This window comes from Macrobrachium nipponense, chromosome 24, assembly GCF_015104395.2.
Source record: "Macrobrachium nipponense isolate FS-2020 chromosome 24, ASM1510439v2, whole genome shotgun sequence".
NCBI classification, from domain to species: Eukaryota; Metazoa; Arthropoda; class Malacostraca; order Decapoda; family Palaemonidae; genus Macrobrachium; species Macrobrachium nipponense.
This window is the reverse complement of record NC_061091.1, coordinates 63,441,645-63,460,300: the sequence shown is the minus strand read 5'-3', so window position 1 is coordinate 63,460,300 and position 18,656 is coordinate 63,441,645. Positions and strand designations below refer to the sequence as shown.

The 18,656-nt window shown below is 40.0% G+C and overlaps 1 protein-coding gene across 1 annotated transcript in view; it reads right to left on the bottom strand.

Moving 5' to 3' along the window:
• LOC135205681 (titin homolog) overlaps positions 1 to 18,656 on the bottom strand; it is a 99,650-nt gene that overhangs the window by 37,480 nt on the left and 43,514 nt on the right. The window contains exon 7 of the mRNA XM_064236596.1: positions 4,953 to 5,088. Coding sequence (XP_064092666.1) covers positions 4,953 to 5,088 — 136 coding nt within the window. The remainder of the gene's footprint in view (positions 1 to 4,952; positions 5,089 to 18,656) is intronic.

Here is an 18,656-nt window from a genome sequence, read left to right as displayed (position 1 = left end):
CAAAGTCTCACACTCCTTACATGACAAATCTCAACAAAGAAGCAAGACCCCATACCCCTCGTACATACCAAGTGCGATCTACCGAAGCTTTCGGTAGCCACACCCTATCTTTGCAGACAACCCCGTCTGAAACTAGCCTAACTAGATTCAGATATTTTATGCAAAAATGAATCAAATTCAAATCAATTTAAGATAGCGTATGCCTAGCCACAAATCCCACAAATCCAAGTAAATAAATCAAAAGACAATTAGGATACTTAGCGGCAATGAAGTTTCCAAAATCCTAAGACGGAGGTACTGAAAACAGGTGTTTTCAGCACCAGCGACAGAAAAATTATGAATAGAAAATGGGAATGGTTCCTGATACCCGCCTCCCAGCGGCGGGAATGGGTACTAACCACCTGGCCGACCACTGCGTGTGTCGGAAGTTTTTAAAATTCTGTCGGACTTCAGAAAATACAGCTATATATATATCTGACAGGTAAGTTTCATGAACAAATGACAAATTTTCTAAGACAATTTGTATTTTTCATAGCTACAAACCTTCAGTCTTAACAATAGGACAATTTTCTAGCGCCTAACTGGATCCAGTTAAACAATCAAGAGATTGGACACCTGTTTCTTAGAGTACCCCGCGCTAACAAAAAACCTACGACAACCTGGCCTAAGGTGTCATATCCTCTTAAGATAGCAACGCAGAGCCCTGACGGGACACATCAAGAACTCTTAAGAATCACCGCCCACAAAGTCATCCTGAGATGGAATGGAAAAGGAGGCGAATCTGTCATCCTGCTTCAAGGGATTCTGGGTCTTAGCCACGAATTCCGGGACACATTCGAAGGACACTGATCCCCAATCCCTGGTGTGCTTCACATCATAGCTCAGGCCATGAAGCTCCCCCACTCTATTCAAAGCAGCCAAGGCCAAGAGGAAAACCGTTTTGAGTGTCAAGTTCCTGTCTGATGAACAATGTAAAGGCTCATAAGGAGCTTTAGTGAAACTTTTCAGGACCAAGGAAACATTCCACGTTGGAGGGTTAAGCTCCCACGGAGCAGAGATAGATTTCCTGAGATTGTTGGGCATATGTCCTGCTGTCATTTGAGAAAAGACTCGCGCTCGGAGGAGATACTCGATTGTGTCCAAACGTGAAGAGACAGGGATTCTACTGACTGGTGGAATCTTTCTATGTACAGCTGACAAAGAAGATGCTGCCTGCCACGGGGGAATCTCCCTCGGCATCTCCGACGACAACGACGACAGCAGATCCAGAAACCATTCCGCCTGTGGCCACTGAGGAGCTACTTAGGATCTTTGAAATTTTGATAGGATTTGGATATTGCTCAAGGGCAATTGCAGCATAACCAAACCTTTGACTACAAATGATGATTAGTCATTATGTATTATACTGTTGCTGGACTTCTACATAACACAGCTACACCTTGATATATCCTCTCAGGACCTATGATTCTTTGAACAATGAATAGATGGGGCACATGTATTGCTAAGATGCAATGCATGGTGATGTGACCTTTAGCAGCCTTGAATTGTGCTGTGGCAAAACAGCTCTTAAAAGTATAGCAAGCAACTCTCTTCATTACAAGAGGAGCAACTCTTGTTCCTTCAATGAAGAATGGATCCGTCAATGTAATGGATCCTCAGAAAAGGAGACATGGACTAAACAATAAAACAGTGTCTTTGGAGCAACTGGGAAGTTCAAAAATAAAGGGCAGTCTGGTTCTTTATACTTACTATAGGCTAAGACCTATAATAGAAGAGCAGTGGAAAGGTTTAGATCCTTAACAGAAAAGCAGCCTGAGTCAGCAGCCCAGGATCAGACTCGGTAAGAAGTACTAAAGTGGCTTAGGTTCTTTGTAGTAGTACAATGCATTCTTACATGTGTTAGGGCTCAGAGATACAGAGTGGGCTCTGTTCTAAGTCCATGATTATTTCTACAACACACTATCAACAGAACAGCGATTACTAAAAGATAACTAACTCGCTTCCCCAAAGCTGTAATATCAGGAAAATGATGTTCCTTAAGAATAATCTGAACTGGCTCCAAGCACAGCTCAGATTGTGGCTTAGCATGACTGTTTAAAAGTAAAGCAACTAGTTAAACAAGTAAGGAAAAAACCATCTCTTGCATTAAAGAAAATAGCAAATATTTCAAATGCTTTACATCAGCAAAACAGCAAACTCATAAGATAGTGTAGAAAAAGTAGTGGTTGCTTAAGTGATGGCGATGCTCTGGAATGAGCCACTGACGTGGTTTAGCAAGGAAAGAGTCCCAGGATTGGCCTGAGCTAACTCGTCCGCCAAGGAAAGGTTGCACTTCACAGCCAACAAAGAAGTGCTAGAACTCAACAATCTCACTTCATAGGGAAAAGGAACTGAGACCAGTGAATTAGAGGAAGACAAACATTAGTTCTCCCACTATACAGATTCCTCCTAATACACTAGTCTATTGGAAAAAAAATAAATAAATAAAATAAAATAAAATATAAAGCTTGTGCAAAGCAGTAGCATAGCGGAATGAATTTTAAAATTTTATGAGGGGAAAAAAAATTGAAGATTGTAAAAAATTTAAAAAGTAGTGGATTTGCAACAGCAGAGCCTAAAACTTGAAGTTTTTGAAACTTAATTGAGAAAAGTAATAAACTAATATGAATATCCACTGTAAATGCTTGAGGAAAAATAGGGGGGAGGGGTCTATACAGGTGCAAATACATTGATGCTACTGATGACGTGGTTACCATAGCAGCAAAAAAACACCAAAATTATGTCACTAATTAAAGTAAAATGCAGAGAAAACAAAGTAGACCATTGAAATAATCTGAAAAGGAGAAAATACGCTCTTAACTTTAAGAATTTTTGTCCGAGACAATTTGTGAAAATGCAGCTGCCATTCTAAGTAATGGGTAGGGTTTGTTGCAATGCAAACTAAATCTAATGTATTCTCCAGTGCAGTAACAAATCTACTAAAAAGAAACAAATCCCACTGCAGAACTGGAATACGAAAATACACAATAAAATTATACTCTGGACTAAATGTACTCTGTCAATTTCACAAAAACTGAAAAAAAAAAAAAAAATGCTAACCAATTTTACTGGATCGGACCTTATCAGTCCACAAAAATTTTTACTACTAACACCAAATATACAACTTCCTAATTCTAAAAATTCCTCCTCAGAAGGTCCACAAACCTTTCCTTTACAAAAATAAATACTGTAGTTTACAAGCTTCCAGGTAACAGAATACTGACAAGAAAAATTAATAAAAAATATATGAAAATCTAAAATGAAACATGCCCCACAAATAGCAATATCCCTTACATTTGTGTCCGATAAAACTTTTAATGTTCGCAATAAAAGGAACCCTAGTCTTTGGCAATGTCTTTTAGACCTATCATTATCTTACCCAAGACATTCAAAAAGAAATAGACTTAAAATTTAAAAATTAACCAAAAAATAACATGAATAGTAGGAAAGTATAATACTAATGCCATAGCACACTGAAAAATAAAACCTTTTCAAATGTTTTCCAAAAACTTATCACCCCGACTCATGAAATACTAATGAATTTTTTGCAATCCCCAAAAACTTAATCATGGAACAAGATATTAAGTAATTATAAAAAGCCTAATATCCAGTTGTAACTGCACTTGATAAAGAAAAAATTGCAAATCACATTATCTGGCATACAAAAGGGGAGCATCACACACACAAACAAGATAGATCTGATTTCCCAATTAAAAGCACTCTTGTAAATCTAAAAACACACACTATAACCAATATATAAATCTCAATGACAGGCATGAACATTTTTCATTGGTAACAGTACTCTGGATCTGTTATCTGTTTACTCTATTTACAATATCCTCAGATTTCCACATATTTTCTGCTCTGACATTTTACATGGCTTTTTCCAGACAGTTCACTCTACCACATAGGAAAGTAGTACAAGAGAACAAGAACAAGCAGAAACAAGCCAACAAAATTATGGTAAAACAACCATAAATTATCCACAACTGTATTTACACAATTCAGTTGCAATGCAAAACTCAGCCTTTGGCTCTAACCCTGTTATGTCTAGAATTTCCAGAAATAATCTTCCCTCAAAAAGTTGCCATAAAACTGGGAGGAACAATCTTTAAAAAAATAAAACAAAAAATATGTTTTAAAACTAAACAATAGAGACTTCACCCCTAGTAGTAAATCAATCAATTTCTTATTTTCAGTGAAGTTGAAAAATGGGGAATCATTTGGCTTACTAAGGTAACACTTGAGTTATAATATTTACAGTATATGCAATAAATTTGTATTAAACTTGTGCTCAACCTCTCTAAGCTGAAATTCAGTCTCCCGGTTTCAAGCACTTAAGTATTTCAATCTACGTAATACAGTACGATGCTTTAGAACATTTCCACATTTTCATGAAAATCTAATATCATTCAAAAACTTTTGAGGGGAACTAAGATAATATGGTATTTGTTAATATCAATAACCTTTCAATGACTGATTTCTCAAATAAAAGTGATATACCAAGCAACACACACAGTACAAACCTTGTCCATATGTTAGGGATATACATAAAGCAATCAAGAACACCTGTAAGAGAGCTAGTGACACCTGGGTTAGCTATGACCGAGACTTATCATGGACAAATCACATCACACCAATTTTGAAGGTGTCATTCAATACACACCAAGTACTACAGGCATATATTGATGACACTTTCAGCAACATTTTGTGCTTGAACCAAACCTGCAGGAAGAGTACGGAGACAAGAGAGAAAGTTTCCATAATTGAGCACATACTGGACTAAGTCATACCATCCCATTCACTAAACTCTTTGTAACTTACTCTTACTCCAACACCCTAACAATCCAGTCATGCTGTTAATACTCTGTGACAAACAAAACCTTCACTTTGAACAGCTTCTCTTCCCTTACCTTTCTCAGGTAGCTTTTTGTCATTTGCCAGTTTGTGGTTGGTCGTTCTGCGTGATGTTAAGGAGGGTTGGCGGCTGTCCTTCTCGGCTGCCCACGGTGTATTTTGTGCTTCAAACGTACATTTTGTTTTTGGCATCTGATGACACAGAGAAGGTTAATTAAAAGAGGCATTTCAACTAATGTCATAGTTTTCACTTAAAATAGGCGACTTCTGGTTATTACAATTGTTTTGGGCGAGAAATTATTAAAAGAATAAATTAAGGTGGAGCAAACATGACAAAGCAAATTTAAGATCTGTGCTAAAACCATAGCAAAGGTCACTCCTTGCTCCTACATAAATGAAAAACTCTACTAGGCACAATCAAGCAGAAAGCAATAGAACCCAGAAAAATATACAAATCATTAGCAATACAGATGTAAAGTTCAACTGATTTTTAAAAATGCACAAAACAATAAAATCTTCAACCCTCTGATGCCTTGTAGCATGGATGACAAGATTCTAGAACAAAGAAATTGCTTTACAGAACAAACTGACTAATTTTGCAAGATTCACAATCTACAAAAAAACAACTGAGTTTTTATCAAAGGTTTCTAGTTTGACTGTATTCATATGCAATTTTTTTATCTATACAGTTTTCATATGCACTCTTGATAATTGCTTATAAAAAAATACAGAAACAATGTCCAAACAAATACGTACTAAATGCACGATCTACAGTGCTTTTACAAAATTTGCCTTTAAGTTCTCCTTATGTTTCTATTTCCTGAGAGTTGTTCCATATGCTTTCCATGAGCCAAAAAAAAATGACCAGTTTGCCTATGCTAATTATCTGGTATCAGAGGGTTACGGCAAAACTTCAATGAATACATACATTCCTATGTAAACAAGTTAAACACAATTTGCACTTCTGTAATTACTGAGCAAATCTTGTCAATTATAATCATAATTGATAACTTAACTTGATAGAAAGCTCAAGGCAAAAGAGCTACATCCTTAGCTTCTCGTACGGTGTGGATGAGGCTTCACAATACCTAAAATGACCCATCACTGTCCTCCAGAAACAAATTCAATCGTTGAGAAAAAACAACAAACCAAATGCTTTACCAAGAAAACCTTTTAAATTTCCTTAAAAACCCTATAAGAAAAATTCTTTTTGTAAATCAACCTAAAACCTTCCCTTTCTAAGAATAATGAGGAATTTTTGGTGTCAAATGATGATAATTACTACAATGACCATAATTTTCAAAGTAGTATAAAAAAAAATGATGCCTTATGCATAAGTTAGAGAACCTAGATTAACTTAATTACTATGCACAAGAAGTCACCTATATGCTTCATATCTCATAAGAGTCAACGGAAATTTAAAGCAATGGCTTATAGAAGCACAGAGCACCCAAAAAATAAAAGAAAAAAAATTACATCTCAAAAATGACATTATTAGCAACTGAAGCAATGAGGGTAATGCTAATTAGGGATCATGAATTCAAAATTTGAAGGCAAAAGGGGAACATTTAAAGCTCAGGCTCTACATTTAAAAAGCAACGCTTCTTCTTTTGATCCCTACCTTTATGATACAGAGGTTGGCCCATAGTAATTTGCTGATGAGGCTCCTCCCGCTGCTCCATCACTCTAAATCGGCAATAGAAAGTTTTACATTTAACAAATGGCAAAGTTTACCTTATAACAGCATGATATTACACGTGGCTCGTCATCTAAATTGAAATTCCATCTTTTTTATTTTGGAATACTGTGGATGAATTTGTAAGTACTCCCCCTCAACTGAAAGTCCAGATAAATAGTGCGGACTTTGTTAAAAACAAAACCAGTTTAATTTTGAAAAATGTAACGATACAAGTAAATAGCTTAAAATGTATCCACCCAACCAGAAAACTGCTACTTGGAAAGAATTTAAGCCAAGATTAACACTAGAATAAGAAAGCACTGTATTCACAAGAAAAACTTAAAAACCAAACCACATTTTAGTAACTTGAAAATATTTCACTTATCAGAGGTTACCAAAACTTTCAATTAATAAGTTTTTTCATATAAACCCATTCATTAAATAAGCTTTACTACTGTAATGCAGAAATCCTAACTAAACTCTAAAGTCAAAATTCAGAAGACTCCCCAGTTTATATCCCATCCTGCTTAATAACACCAGCTTCTCCCTGCACATTCCATTTTTTCTTCTTTTTCTGCTATTCTTCCTCTCTTGCTTGAACATTACTTCCTATATGACAATTAAGTGTGAATCTATAATTAGGTGGGAGGAAAGCACCAGAGGAGCACACAAGTGTAATAAAACACAGGACCTGAGAAGAGCTTAAAGAGAAGTAAGATCCATGGTTAAGCAACATACTAAAATCTTGCCACACAGGCAAAAACAAAAGTCTGCAATTTGTAAGTATTTGGCCTTATTGGACCTGGCTGCTGGGAGCTCCTTATTGATCATGGTGGAGGTGTCTTTCATAACAATGAATTCTAGGACAACACACAGCTTAACTTCGCCAGTCAGGAGGAAGAGGTCGAAAGCCTCCAAAACAAGCAATGAATTTGGTTCATATGCACATCTCTTGAACATTAGTTGCAAGGATAATGATCTGAAGATATTAATGAGTTCAGAGTTCTTCCAAATCAATTAGACTTTCTAAAAATTAAATCTGTTCCCCCTTAGGGTATATGCCAAGACTTTCCTGGCACAGCTCATAACTATTCCAAAACAAAAAAAAAAAAAAAATCCTGCAAAGTCGTTGGATAACAAAAAAGCAACTTCAAGGCCAAAACCAATTGGATACAATTAAAATGAACAAGGATTGCAGAGAACACATAAACACAGAGTACTGAAAATGATAAAAATAAGCCAACAACATTAGATAAAGTCTTATTCCAGAATCATAAAGCAAAAATCTAAATCCAAAGAGAAAATAACTATTTATTGTAACCAGCAGCAGGAAGGTTTACACGACAACCACCCAAACAAGAAAACAGAATAGAATATAAAAAACATTCTAAAAATGGATAAGCATTCCTAGGAACCCAAATGTTAACTCTTAAACAGTCTCAGAGATAAGGGAGGAAGGAGTGGAGATGGCAAAAGCACAAGGTACAAAGCAGGAAGAGCAAAATCCTTTATAGTATTGAGAAATACATCCAGTGAGACTGGGAATTTTGCACCAAGGACCAAATCTAATCAATGAGGGTCCCGTGGAATAATTGGAAAATTTAAAAAATAGTTAATAAAATTAGATCTTTCTGAATTATAATCACTCAAAGTCAAAATAATTGGTAATACAATACTTCTGGTTTAAATAAAACCCTTTACCACTGACTAAAGTGTTACCATACTAGACATACCAAACATTTTTGTTTATCATTATTACTGAATAAAGGTTCAAAACTTAAAGAACACAGCAAAAGGTCGACGAGTTGAAAGGCAGGCTTATACAGAACATGTGTTCTTTATAATGCAGATGGCAATAGGAGAATGCAACTCAATGCCGTTACCTAGCCCATAACTAAGGAACCCTTAAAATAAAAGACGAGTGGAAAAAATTGTAACAAACCTTTGAGCCATCCCAGCATGACAGCTGGAATTAGCAACAGTTTATTTTGTTCAGTCTGAAAATTAACTATTATTCATAAAAGGTTACTCTTATCAGCGTCATTCTAAAGAAGAAAACTTGTGTACTTTATTGGGGCATGTTCAATAGAAAAAGTTAAAAATTACAGCATCAAAAATGATGCTGGGATTGTAATTTGGATCATTTGTCAGCAAGTTGTAAGTGATCCATAGGGTTACACCCCATAACACAAAAAGTAATCAACCTCGCTCTTCAACGTTCATATGTAGAAAAAGATTAACTCATAACAATTATATAGGAACCAGAGAAATGGGCAATGAAGATATATAGAGAGTAATCTAAAAATTTACCTAGCACAATCAAAACACTGAAATGATTTACTTTTTTTAACATTAACTGTACAGCAAACTGCCAATAAAATCCATGGCTTCCTTTGAAAAAGACATGATTAATAGACTAAACTGCTATTCTAGTATACAGACACCTGACGCTAAAGCAAAAGGATTCTATTTTACCTTTAAGTAGATGGACAGAGGGAAGATGATATAAAATGCAGCTTCTGTTCTAATTAACACAAACTCTCGTGTACATACACAAAAGGAATCCTATTTCTTCTATACACATGAAGAAATAAGTTCTTAGCAACCAGTGAAAAGAAAAAACTTAGAAAACATATTTAAATGTTTAAAAAACATCACCAATATTGTAAGAAAGAAAAGCCTTTGACATCTTCAAGAATTAGTGAAATTTTTGGCCATTCATAACAGACAAAATAAAAAGCACTAGAGGCTACTGTCTCTCACACAATTTGAAAATGGGTTAGGATTGTTGGAACATTCTAGCAGAGGGTTACTAATTAAATTCTAAATTTTAAAGAAAATAATACTAGAGAAATACATGGGACATTCTATTAGCTGCATAATCTAAAGACACTGAAGGAAAGTCAAAGACAATGCCAATCACCAGAGCATTTTGTGCTTTCTAGAAATCCATTTCTTCTACAAGTATTCATCGAAGGCCTTTCCACAATTTTCTATGCCTTTTCATGCTACTTTCATATTTACAGGCAGTCCCTGGTTATCAGCAGACTTGGTTAATGGCGATCCTGTTTGATAAAATCAATGATTCATGGCGCCATAACATAACTAACAGAAGCACCATTAACTTGTAATCAGCGCCATAAATCGCCGAGTTTCAGTTAATGGCGGCTTTCGCTAATCAGCACCCTGCTGATAACCAGGGACTGCCTGTACAGCTCTTCTCATCGCATATAATATACAAACCATCTTAATTTTCAAGCGAATTTCAGCCTTTGAACAAGATTCAACTTATCATATCTTACCCAAGAATGAACCTTCTACAAGACAACTAAGACAGCCCCATGATAAGAATAAGGAAATTTTGCTCTCGATCTGGTTACAAGAGCTATTATAACTAATAAAAATTAAAAAGAACCTATCTTTGACTCCACTAACAAACAATGACAGGAGGAAAGTACCAACAGTGTAGGATTACAGATTTCTTGGAAGAAAATGGCAAGAACCACAAAATCTTAGGGTTTTTTTACTGGCACTATAAGGAAAATTTTCTGTCTAAGGCCTAAATGCATGACATAATCTCAAACTGGACATAACAGAATATACCTGTATGTTAAGAGAAAGATTAGTAGGGCAAGGCTGATAACAAGTACTACTACTTCCTTAGCCAATGACTTCTAATGTCTTGTCCTATTTGGTCAACTTACACCACTAGACCAAGTCAATCACAGTTGGGTGACCGGGAGTGGAATGAAGTAGCCAGTTGTAATACACCTTCCAATTCATAAGAACCTCAACTACTACACACACAAAACAAATTTAAGGTAAACAAAAATGTTTCTATAAATCCCGATGAAAGAAAAAGGTTCAAAGAACAATTACACTATAGAGAAATGCAGTATCACTGATTTATACTACATTGTGTTTTCAGTTTCACCAATCACAGCAACAATAATTAATCACAACAAAAATATAAATAATTAAGAATCTATTTTTACATACATACTAAACTCTACATTATATACAGCTTTTATTTCCACACCAGCATGAGTTTGACAGAGAGCAAAAGATAGATGAGAATACATAGTAGGTTTTCTCTGAATACCCATTTTCTATCTATCTACTTCTCCTATCCCAACCAAGGGACCAATAGGTACAAACAATTGTAGCCAGTCAGTCTACTCTGCCCACTTTGAATGTGCGGAGGTAGGGAGAACAAATTACTATATACTGGAGAAGTATTTAAAAAATAATTACTAAATTAAGTATTCATGTTTTTTAAATGACCTTGCCTCTGTTATATTTAACCGATTCCTACATTTGCAAAAGGTGGGCAAAATGGAAATCAGTAAAACCTTTAAAGGTTACTTGGGAGAAAAAATGTTGTACAAAAGTGTTTTGTTTACCTAGAGAATTCAATCCATCGCCTATAGGTGGTTTTCCTATGACTTCACAGCAGACAAGCACCTGATAAACTGCGCAATCTTTTGAGCTAAGCATTGTAAACAAAGGAATATAAAATTTTGTTATTCTAAGGAATTATGAACCATATCACGAAAACTGGCATCCAAGGACAATTCACAAATAAAGGATTTTGACGTAGGAAAAATCTATTTCTGTGCGATTGGTTCGTGTCGCCCAGCAAAATATCCTTTAATCCATTATTTCTAAGGTAAATGATCTAACAAATACCAGAGAATAAACAAAATAAAGAAAAAGGTCAGTATAACTGACTCGCTCACCCTCCAGGAGGGCGTCGGTATGAACACTAGGGCGAGTGAGACCACCACCACGAACCTCTTGCCAATAGCAATCTCCCACAACAAAACCCCACAAGAGGAGAGCCGACCCACAGAACGGGGCAGCAACTACTACTACTCCAACCCACGCTAGGGACTGCCGCGCCTCTGGTGGCCATCCTTAAGTTAGCAGTCAATCTTGAGCGCAGGGTTGGGAAGAGGTGGGATTTCGCTGGGCGACACGAACCAATCGCCCAGAAATAGATTTTTCCTACGTCAAAATCCTTTTTCTGGGCTCAGTTCGTGTTGCTGCGCAAAATTGTACCAGAGAATTAGCACAAGATTGAAAATAAAGAAGGTCTCAATAAAACTTAAAATTCAAATAAATACTATAATTGCAAGAAAATATATACACATACACAATTGTTCATATAGTGTGAAAAGGAACAATACTTGAAATTAACTTAAAGTTAACATATATATACAAGGGCTTACATGGGATATATGTTGAACTTAAAACATGTGTATGATTATCATAGGCAAAAATACTTAAAGCAATTACAATTAAGCAGTATCAGTAATAAAGCATATATATGAACAAACTTACAGTACAATATCTTAAACAAGTTTATAGATCTTAATAAACAAATCCATAACCATTGTAAATGGAGATGTGGCACCCTAGCATAAAAATAAGGGGGCCACATCACAAAGATCATTATATACAATCAATTGTGGGTGACCCTAGCAAACAAATAAGGGACACCCACTAAACATCACACAGCAGCTAAGACCCAAGGGTAGACGTAGATGAACAAGGTAGGTATAGACAAACTGTTGGCTGAGATAGGTAGAAAGGAGATCTGGATCTTCAACTCAATTACTAAGCAGAGTCGGGGGAAACTATGTTACCCGCCGCAACTGCTGAAAACTTTAGAGATTCCAAGGACTTTAAGTAGTGACGTTTAAATACTGTCGGCGATTTCCATCCAGTATACTTTTTCAAATCATCAAAATTCATGTGTTGAAAGTAGTTAATTGAGGTGGCTACTGCCCTGACATCATGAACCTTGGGGAAGGATTCAGGGTTAGCTTAGTCAAGAACACTGCCATTGCTTCCAATACGTTTATGTGAAGCTGGCGGAACTGAGGTGACCATGTTCCCTGAACTTTCTTGAACTGAGAATATCCTCCCCAGCCGCTTAGTGAAGCGTCTGTGTGAATAGTAATTCCCGGAGGAGGAAACTGAAGGGGTACTGATATGGACAGGTTCTTCAACTTTGTACAAGGGCGCAGACGATTCCGTAGAATCTGTGGAATTGATGATAACTTGCCCCTGGATCTGACATTTGCTCGTGAGAGCCAGATCCTGGTTAAGTCTTTCAGTTTGGCTTTCATCAAGATGTTTATCACTGAGGCAAATTGGAGGGAACCCAGGATTCTTTCCTGGTTTCTCCTTGAAGCATATTTGTACTTTAGAAATTGTTTCACTGACTTCGCTATTTCTTTCCTCTTGGCTGATGGAATCGACAGAGTATGGGAGGATAGATTCCATTGAATGCCCAGCCATTGAAAGTTGAACTCCGGAGTGAGTCTTGACTTTGTTCTGTTTATCTGGAACCCCAGATACTCCAGGAATTTAATTACTTTCATTGTGGCTTTGCAACATTCCTCGACTGTTGGAGCCCAAATCAACCAATCGTCGAGATACGCTACTACCATTATCCCTTGAGACCTCAGTTGTTGGACGACTACTTCCGCCAACTTCGTGAATACCCTGGGTGCTACATTCAGACCGAAGGGAACTACCTTGAAGGAGAATGCTTGATCTCCCAGTTTGAAGCCCAGGTAAGGGCGAAAGTGTCTTGCAATAGGGATATGTTAGTATGCGTCTGTAAGATCGATAGAGGTGGTGACGGCCCCAAGGGGAAGTAAGGTCCGCACCTGCGAGATAGTCAGCATTTTGAACTTGTCGCAGCGAATGGCCAAGTTTAAGCGGGACAAGTCTAAGATTACCCTTCTTTTTAGTGAGCCTTTCTTTGGTACGCTGAACAAGCGACCCTGAAATTTTAACCTGTTGACTCTCGCTATTGCTCCTTTCTGGAGGAGCTCCTCCGCATACTCCGTCATTTCTTTTGATGGAAGTTGAAGGAATGGTCTGGATGGAGGAGGATCTGCAATCCAAACGCCAAACCAGGCCCTTTCGACACAATGCTTTTCGTGCCCATTTGCTGAATCCCCACCGATGCCGGAAGAGAAACAGCCTCCCTCCTACCTTCGAGATCTCACTGCTGCTGGGTCGAGTGACCTCCGCGGCCCCCACGGAAGTGTTTTCCCCTGTTGAGTGACCTTCCTGATCCTCTCTGACGAAAGGATCCCCTAGCTCTACCGCCCCTGCCGAACCGGTCATAGTGCTGGAAGGCTTGGCCCTCGAACACTTGGTTAAAGGATGGGGAGACAGCGTAGGAGGTGGAAGGCTGAGCCTGAGGGGAAATCACATAAATGGGTTGAGTCGGAGCCTTCGAGGTAGAAGGCTGGGCTGATTGGACAATTGGCACAGCCGAAACAGCTTGGTTAAAACGTTGCTGCTTCTTCTGGTAAGGCTGGTAACGTTTTAGTTTCTTCTGCATTTTACCTCTTGCAGGTTGATCTTGGCGCCTCTTAGCTGTGAGACCCCAACGATCCTTGAGGCTCTGGTTGAGCCTTGTTGCCTCAGCCTGGACCTCCTTGACCATGGATTCAGGAAAGAGGTCTGCCCCCCAGATGTTGGAGGAAAGCAGCTTATTCGGTTCATGCCGAATAGTTGCTTCCTGGAGGACGTGTTTCCGGCAATTGACCCTGGCAGTCACGAACTCGAACAAGTCTGACTGGACCGTATGAGTCTGAGACTTGGTCAACAGCTTGAAGAGCGGCTCTGAAGCATAGGAAAGAGCCGCTACTTCCGTCATTGCCATGGTATTCATGGACCTGGCAAGCCTAGACTTGGCCTCAAACTCAGCTTGAATGAGGCTATCAGGGAGTCTAGGTAGCTTCTCGCCGAACTGGTCCATGGCACAGTCTGGCTTGAGCTTGCCCGCCGAGAAAGTATTGGGCAGATCGTCCCACAAATCTCCAAGTGAAGGGAGCAAAGGAGAGGTGGGGTCTGCTTCCCTCAACTGGGGTAAGGGTTCTCCCTTCAGGCCAGCCGGAATGGTGACTGTGGCAATCTTAGTTAAGAGGGGAAGAGGGGTTTCTTCATCCATCGTAAAGATGGTGAAGGGACTCTTAAAGGCTTGAATCCTAGTGTTTGTGCAGTCCATTTCTTCCAAACACCTGAGCCACTCTCTTTGAGCCTGGTCCCGGGAGTAAAGTACCGTCTCCCTCGGGACCTTATCCTCCCTAGTCATGGCTGCATCCGTTAGCCTGGCGTAGCCAATGAACGGCGGTTGGAGGTCTTTCGGATAGAACTCGAAGTCCTCAATCCTTCGAGTACCGCACTCCGGGATGGAGATAAGTCCGTCCTGGAAAGGGGCGTATGAAGCCACTCTCCAGGGGTTGTTCATTGAGAACGGAGGCAGAGAATCGTGAGGAGGAAGCTGTACCAATCCAGCACCGAATGCCGGAGGAGTAGCCAGAGGGGCCTGATTGAGCCCGGCAATTATGTTGTCCTGGGTTGTAATCCTTTCGGATAACCGGGAGAACATCTGCTCCATACTATTCCTCAAATAGCCTACCAAGTCTCCCATTTGTTGCATCAACCCAGCGTTGGGATCCAAAGTCGGAGCCGATGCGGAGGTGGAGGGATAACTCGGCAGAGGCACCAAAGGGAGAGGAGAGACCGCTGGCTCCGCCGGAGTACGGGGCCTCTCCTTGGAAGACCTGCTCTTTGAGGACCTAGAGCTAGAAGCCGAAGCTCTACCTTTCTCTGCTCCGGGATTTGTAGCCGGAGACTTACGAGACAATGACGCCGACGAAGTCTTTTTGGACGATGACGACGTCTTCGTAAGGGTTTTCTGTACCCTCTGGCCCTTGACTTTGGGTTTAACCGAAGCACTAGGCGAAGAGTATTGGAGCTCAGCTCCTGTAAAGCCTTGGAAGGAAGCTGGAGAAGTAGCAGGAGAAGATCCAGTGGCGCCCAAGGGAAGCCCTTGGGCGTTCAACGTACCTACCTCGACCAACAGGTCGTCAACACCTACCATTGGTTCCAAGTTCAAATCTAGCGTCGCGACTTCCGCAGAGATATCCTGGCCTGGTTCCTTCATGGACGCAGCGACCTGTTGCTGGATCGCTGACATAGTCGGGGCTGCTTCCGCCGGGTCGACGTACCCCGTCGACTTGCCGCCGGGGAACAGCAGGACAGCCATCCTCTTCTCAAGAATGTAGGGCTGTCCCTTGGCGGCGTTTTTGCCGAAGCCGCCGACCCAAGCCCTCAGGGTTGCAAGGGCGGTCTCTCTAACAGCAGCAGCCTGGAAGAGAGGGCGTCTATTAGTTTTAAGTTTAAAGTTGAAGTTCAACCTTAAACTAAAACCGAGCTTAAACCTACAATATTTGGGGATGTATTTCACAACATATAAGGAACTTAAGCTTAAAAGAAATCACTAAAATTAAACTTAAGATATAGTACAGTATTTACAGTCTATGTATACAGCTGGAAATACTTACCCCGTCCAAGAACTGACCCACGAGATCATAACAGATCGTACAGGTCTCATGATACCAGACCTGCAGATTCCCATGCGGAGTCGCGCACGGAGCGTGGGACCTACAGACTTCATGTCCGCAGGGGTCCTGGAGCATGGCGTTGCATCCTGGATGCTCACAGTTGGTGGTCTGTAAGTGGAAGGATACATGAGTACCATAAAGACATCACTTACAGGCTAAATTAGAACTCCGATGCATGCCGGAGAGTGAAAAATTTTTGGGCATAACCCCTCCCTTACCGCCTGAATAGGCTATAACTCCGGTGTATAAAACAGGGGCAAGGGAGGGACCCAGCTTAAGCTAGCTTAAATTAAACTTATGATAGACTTAAGCATAAAATAGCACTAAATTCTGGAAACGATTCCGAATCGCGGTGGTATCCGTCTCCCCGGTGTGCCGACGAGACGGGATGGTTAGGCAAATGAGACCAACTGCACGCCTGAGGTCCGCCCGCAAGAGGGGAACTAGCTCCCTCCCTCGTAATCGACGGAGCTCCGGTAAGAAAAATAGAGCACCGACAATCCGGGGAGGGGCGAGAGGACGAAACAGAACTCGAGCTTACAGCGGGGCAACGGAACAACAAAGGAGAGGGGAGGCCAGCCCCCCTACTTCGTCACAACGGAGCACCGTGAAGCAGAGAGACACGGTCATACCCAGTCCTGCGCCTGTCCAGCCTCCCCTACTCCCTCCGCGTAGGGAGAGAGGGAGACAGGCCCGGATGGAGCGAGCAAGGACGGACCTCCCTCCCCCCAGCTCTATGGGAGAGCGGGAGGAGGGCAGGGTGACTGGGACGGGCGTCTGGCTGTATCGCGATCACAGGGTGACCACGAAACGGTAACACGATAAAACAACGAAATCTATAGCCTAGGATAATGCAACCAAACTGATCAGCGAGATGCAACCGTAGATGCAACAAAACTGATAAAAGGAAGCAACAAAACTAATGGGGACCATGATATAATAAACCTAGGCTAAGATAACGTACCAGACGCCCTAGGCTAACCAAATCAAATAAAATAATTAAAATAACATCAAAGTAGGGGAAATAAAGTTAGTAGGAGAAAAAATCCAGGAGTGTACGACTAACCCGAGAGAAAGTCTACCACTCAAAGCTAGCCTGGGCCGATACTAAAAGCTATGGCTAGGGTCTGGATAGAAGAGATAATGCCTTAGCAAGGTAAAGAAAGACATGCATGCATGACATAAAACCAATGCAGGCTGGATCCCCTAACATAATATTCATAAACAGGTATAGAGATGTAAAAATAAAGGGAAGGTTCTAGGTATGGGAGACCAAGAACGAACCCGCCACGAGGCAGAGCAATGCCGCCATGCTTCCGGCCGAGAATCAGCATTTATACCTAAAAAACGGCAAATACTGACTCAAGGTAGGAAAAAACTAAGTAGGAACCTTTCGGAATACTTAACTTAGCTGATGCGATGGCTGCATGCTCCATGATAAGTAAAAATCCTCGAAAAAAGGCACGAAAACACAGAGATAAAAATTAACGTCTCACGGGTTCGGGTCTAACTTAAAGGATGGCCACCAGAGGGGTGGCAGTCCCTAGCGTGGGTTGGAGTAGTAGTAGTTGCTGCCCCGTTCTGTGGGTCGGCTCTCCTCTTGTGGGGTTTTGTTGTGGGAGATTTCTATTGGCAAGAGGTTCGTGGTAGTGGTCTCACTCGCCCTAGTGTTCATACCGACGCCCTCCTAGAGGGTGAGCGAGTCAGTTATACTGACCTTTTTCTTTATTTTGTTTATTCTCTGGTATTTGTTAGATCATTTACCTTAGAAATAATGGATTAAAGGATATTTCGCGCAGCGACACGAACTGGGCCAAGAAAAATTTGATAACACTGAGTCTCTGGAGCCCTGCAGTGTATGAAAGATATATAAAAATAAACTGAAACTGGTAAATAACATAGGGATAGTTGCCTATGTTACACTTTGAGATGAGATTTAATAGATATCCCTTAATAGATTTAAGTGATAAATGCAATTTTGGACATGAAATATTGTAGTTCACGTGAATGTTGATGTTGAAGAAACTGAATAGGTGAAATGTTGCACAAATAAGGTTTTTTGTGAGCGACACGGTGACACTTTTAGACTGATGTCGTGGGATTTCTCCACAGTTTTTTGAAAAACACTTCTTGCCCTTTTGTGCATATGGGACCTTGTAGTCAATTGCATTAAAGTTGATTTCCATTTGTAAGTTGTCCGTTGGCACGAGTCCGCCTTTCAGTTCATGTACTCTATTAAATTTACAAAGTTTAATTTCAGACCAGACCATCATAGTCCCACCCTATCCAAGAACATAGAACCTACCCCGTCAGGATGAAATTTTTGACTATGATAGCCATTTTTTGCACTTTTAATATTTAATATTAATTTTAACAAATATGTAATCCATCATCCACTACTTCAAGATTTAAAGATGTGACCAAAATAACATCCTAGCAGCTCTAAATCATCTATCATTTGGCAGAGGATGCACTGGCTGTTAATGAATTACTTTGTGACATAGCCAACTGCCTACTACCTGGTAGAAGCAGGGAAACCTGCTTGACATTGCCAGAAAGTCAAAGCACCATTCCACTCCTACCATGAAGATCTAATAGGGCAAAATTTGAGAGGGGGAAAAATGTTGGGTACTACTCTTATTCTC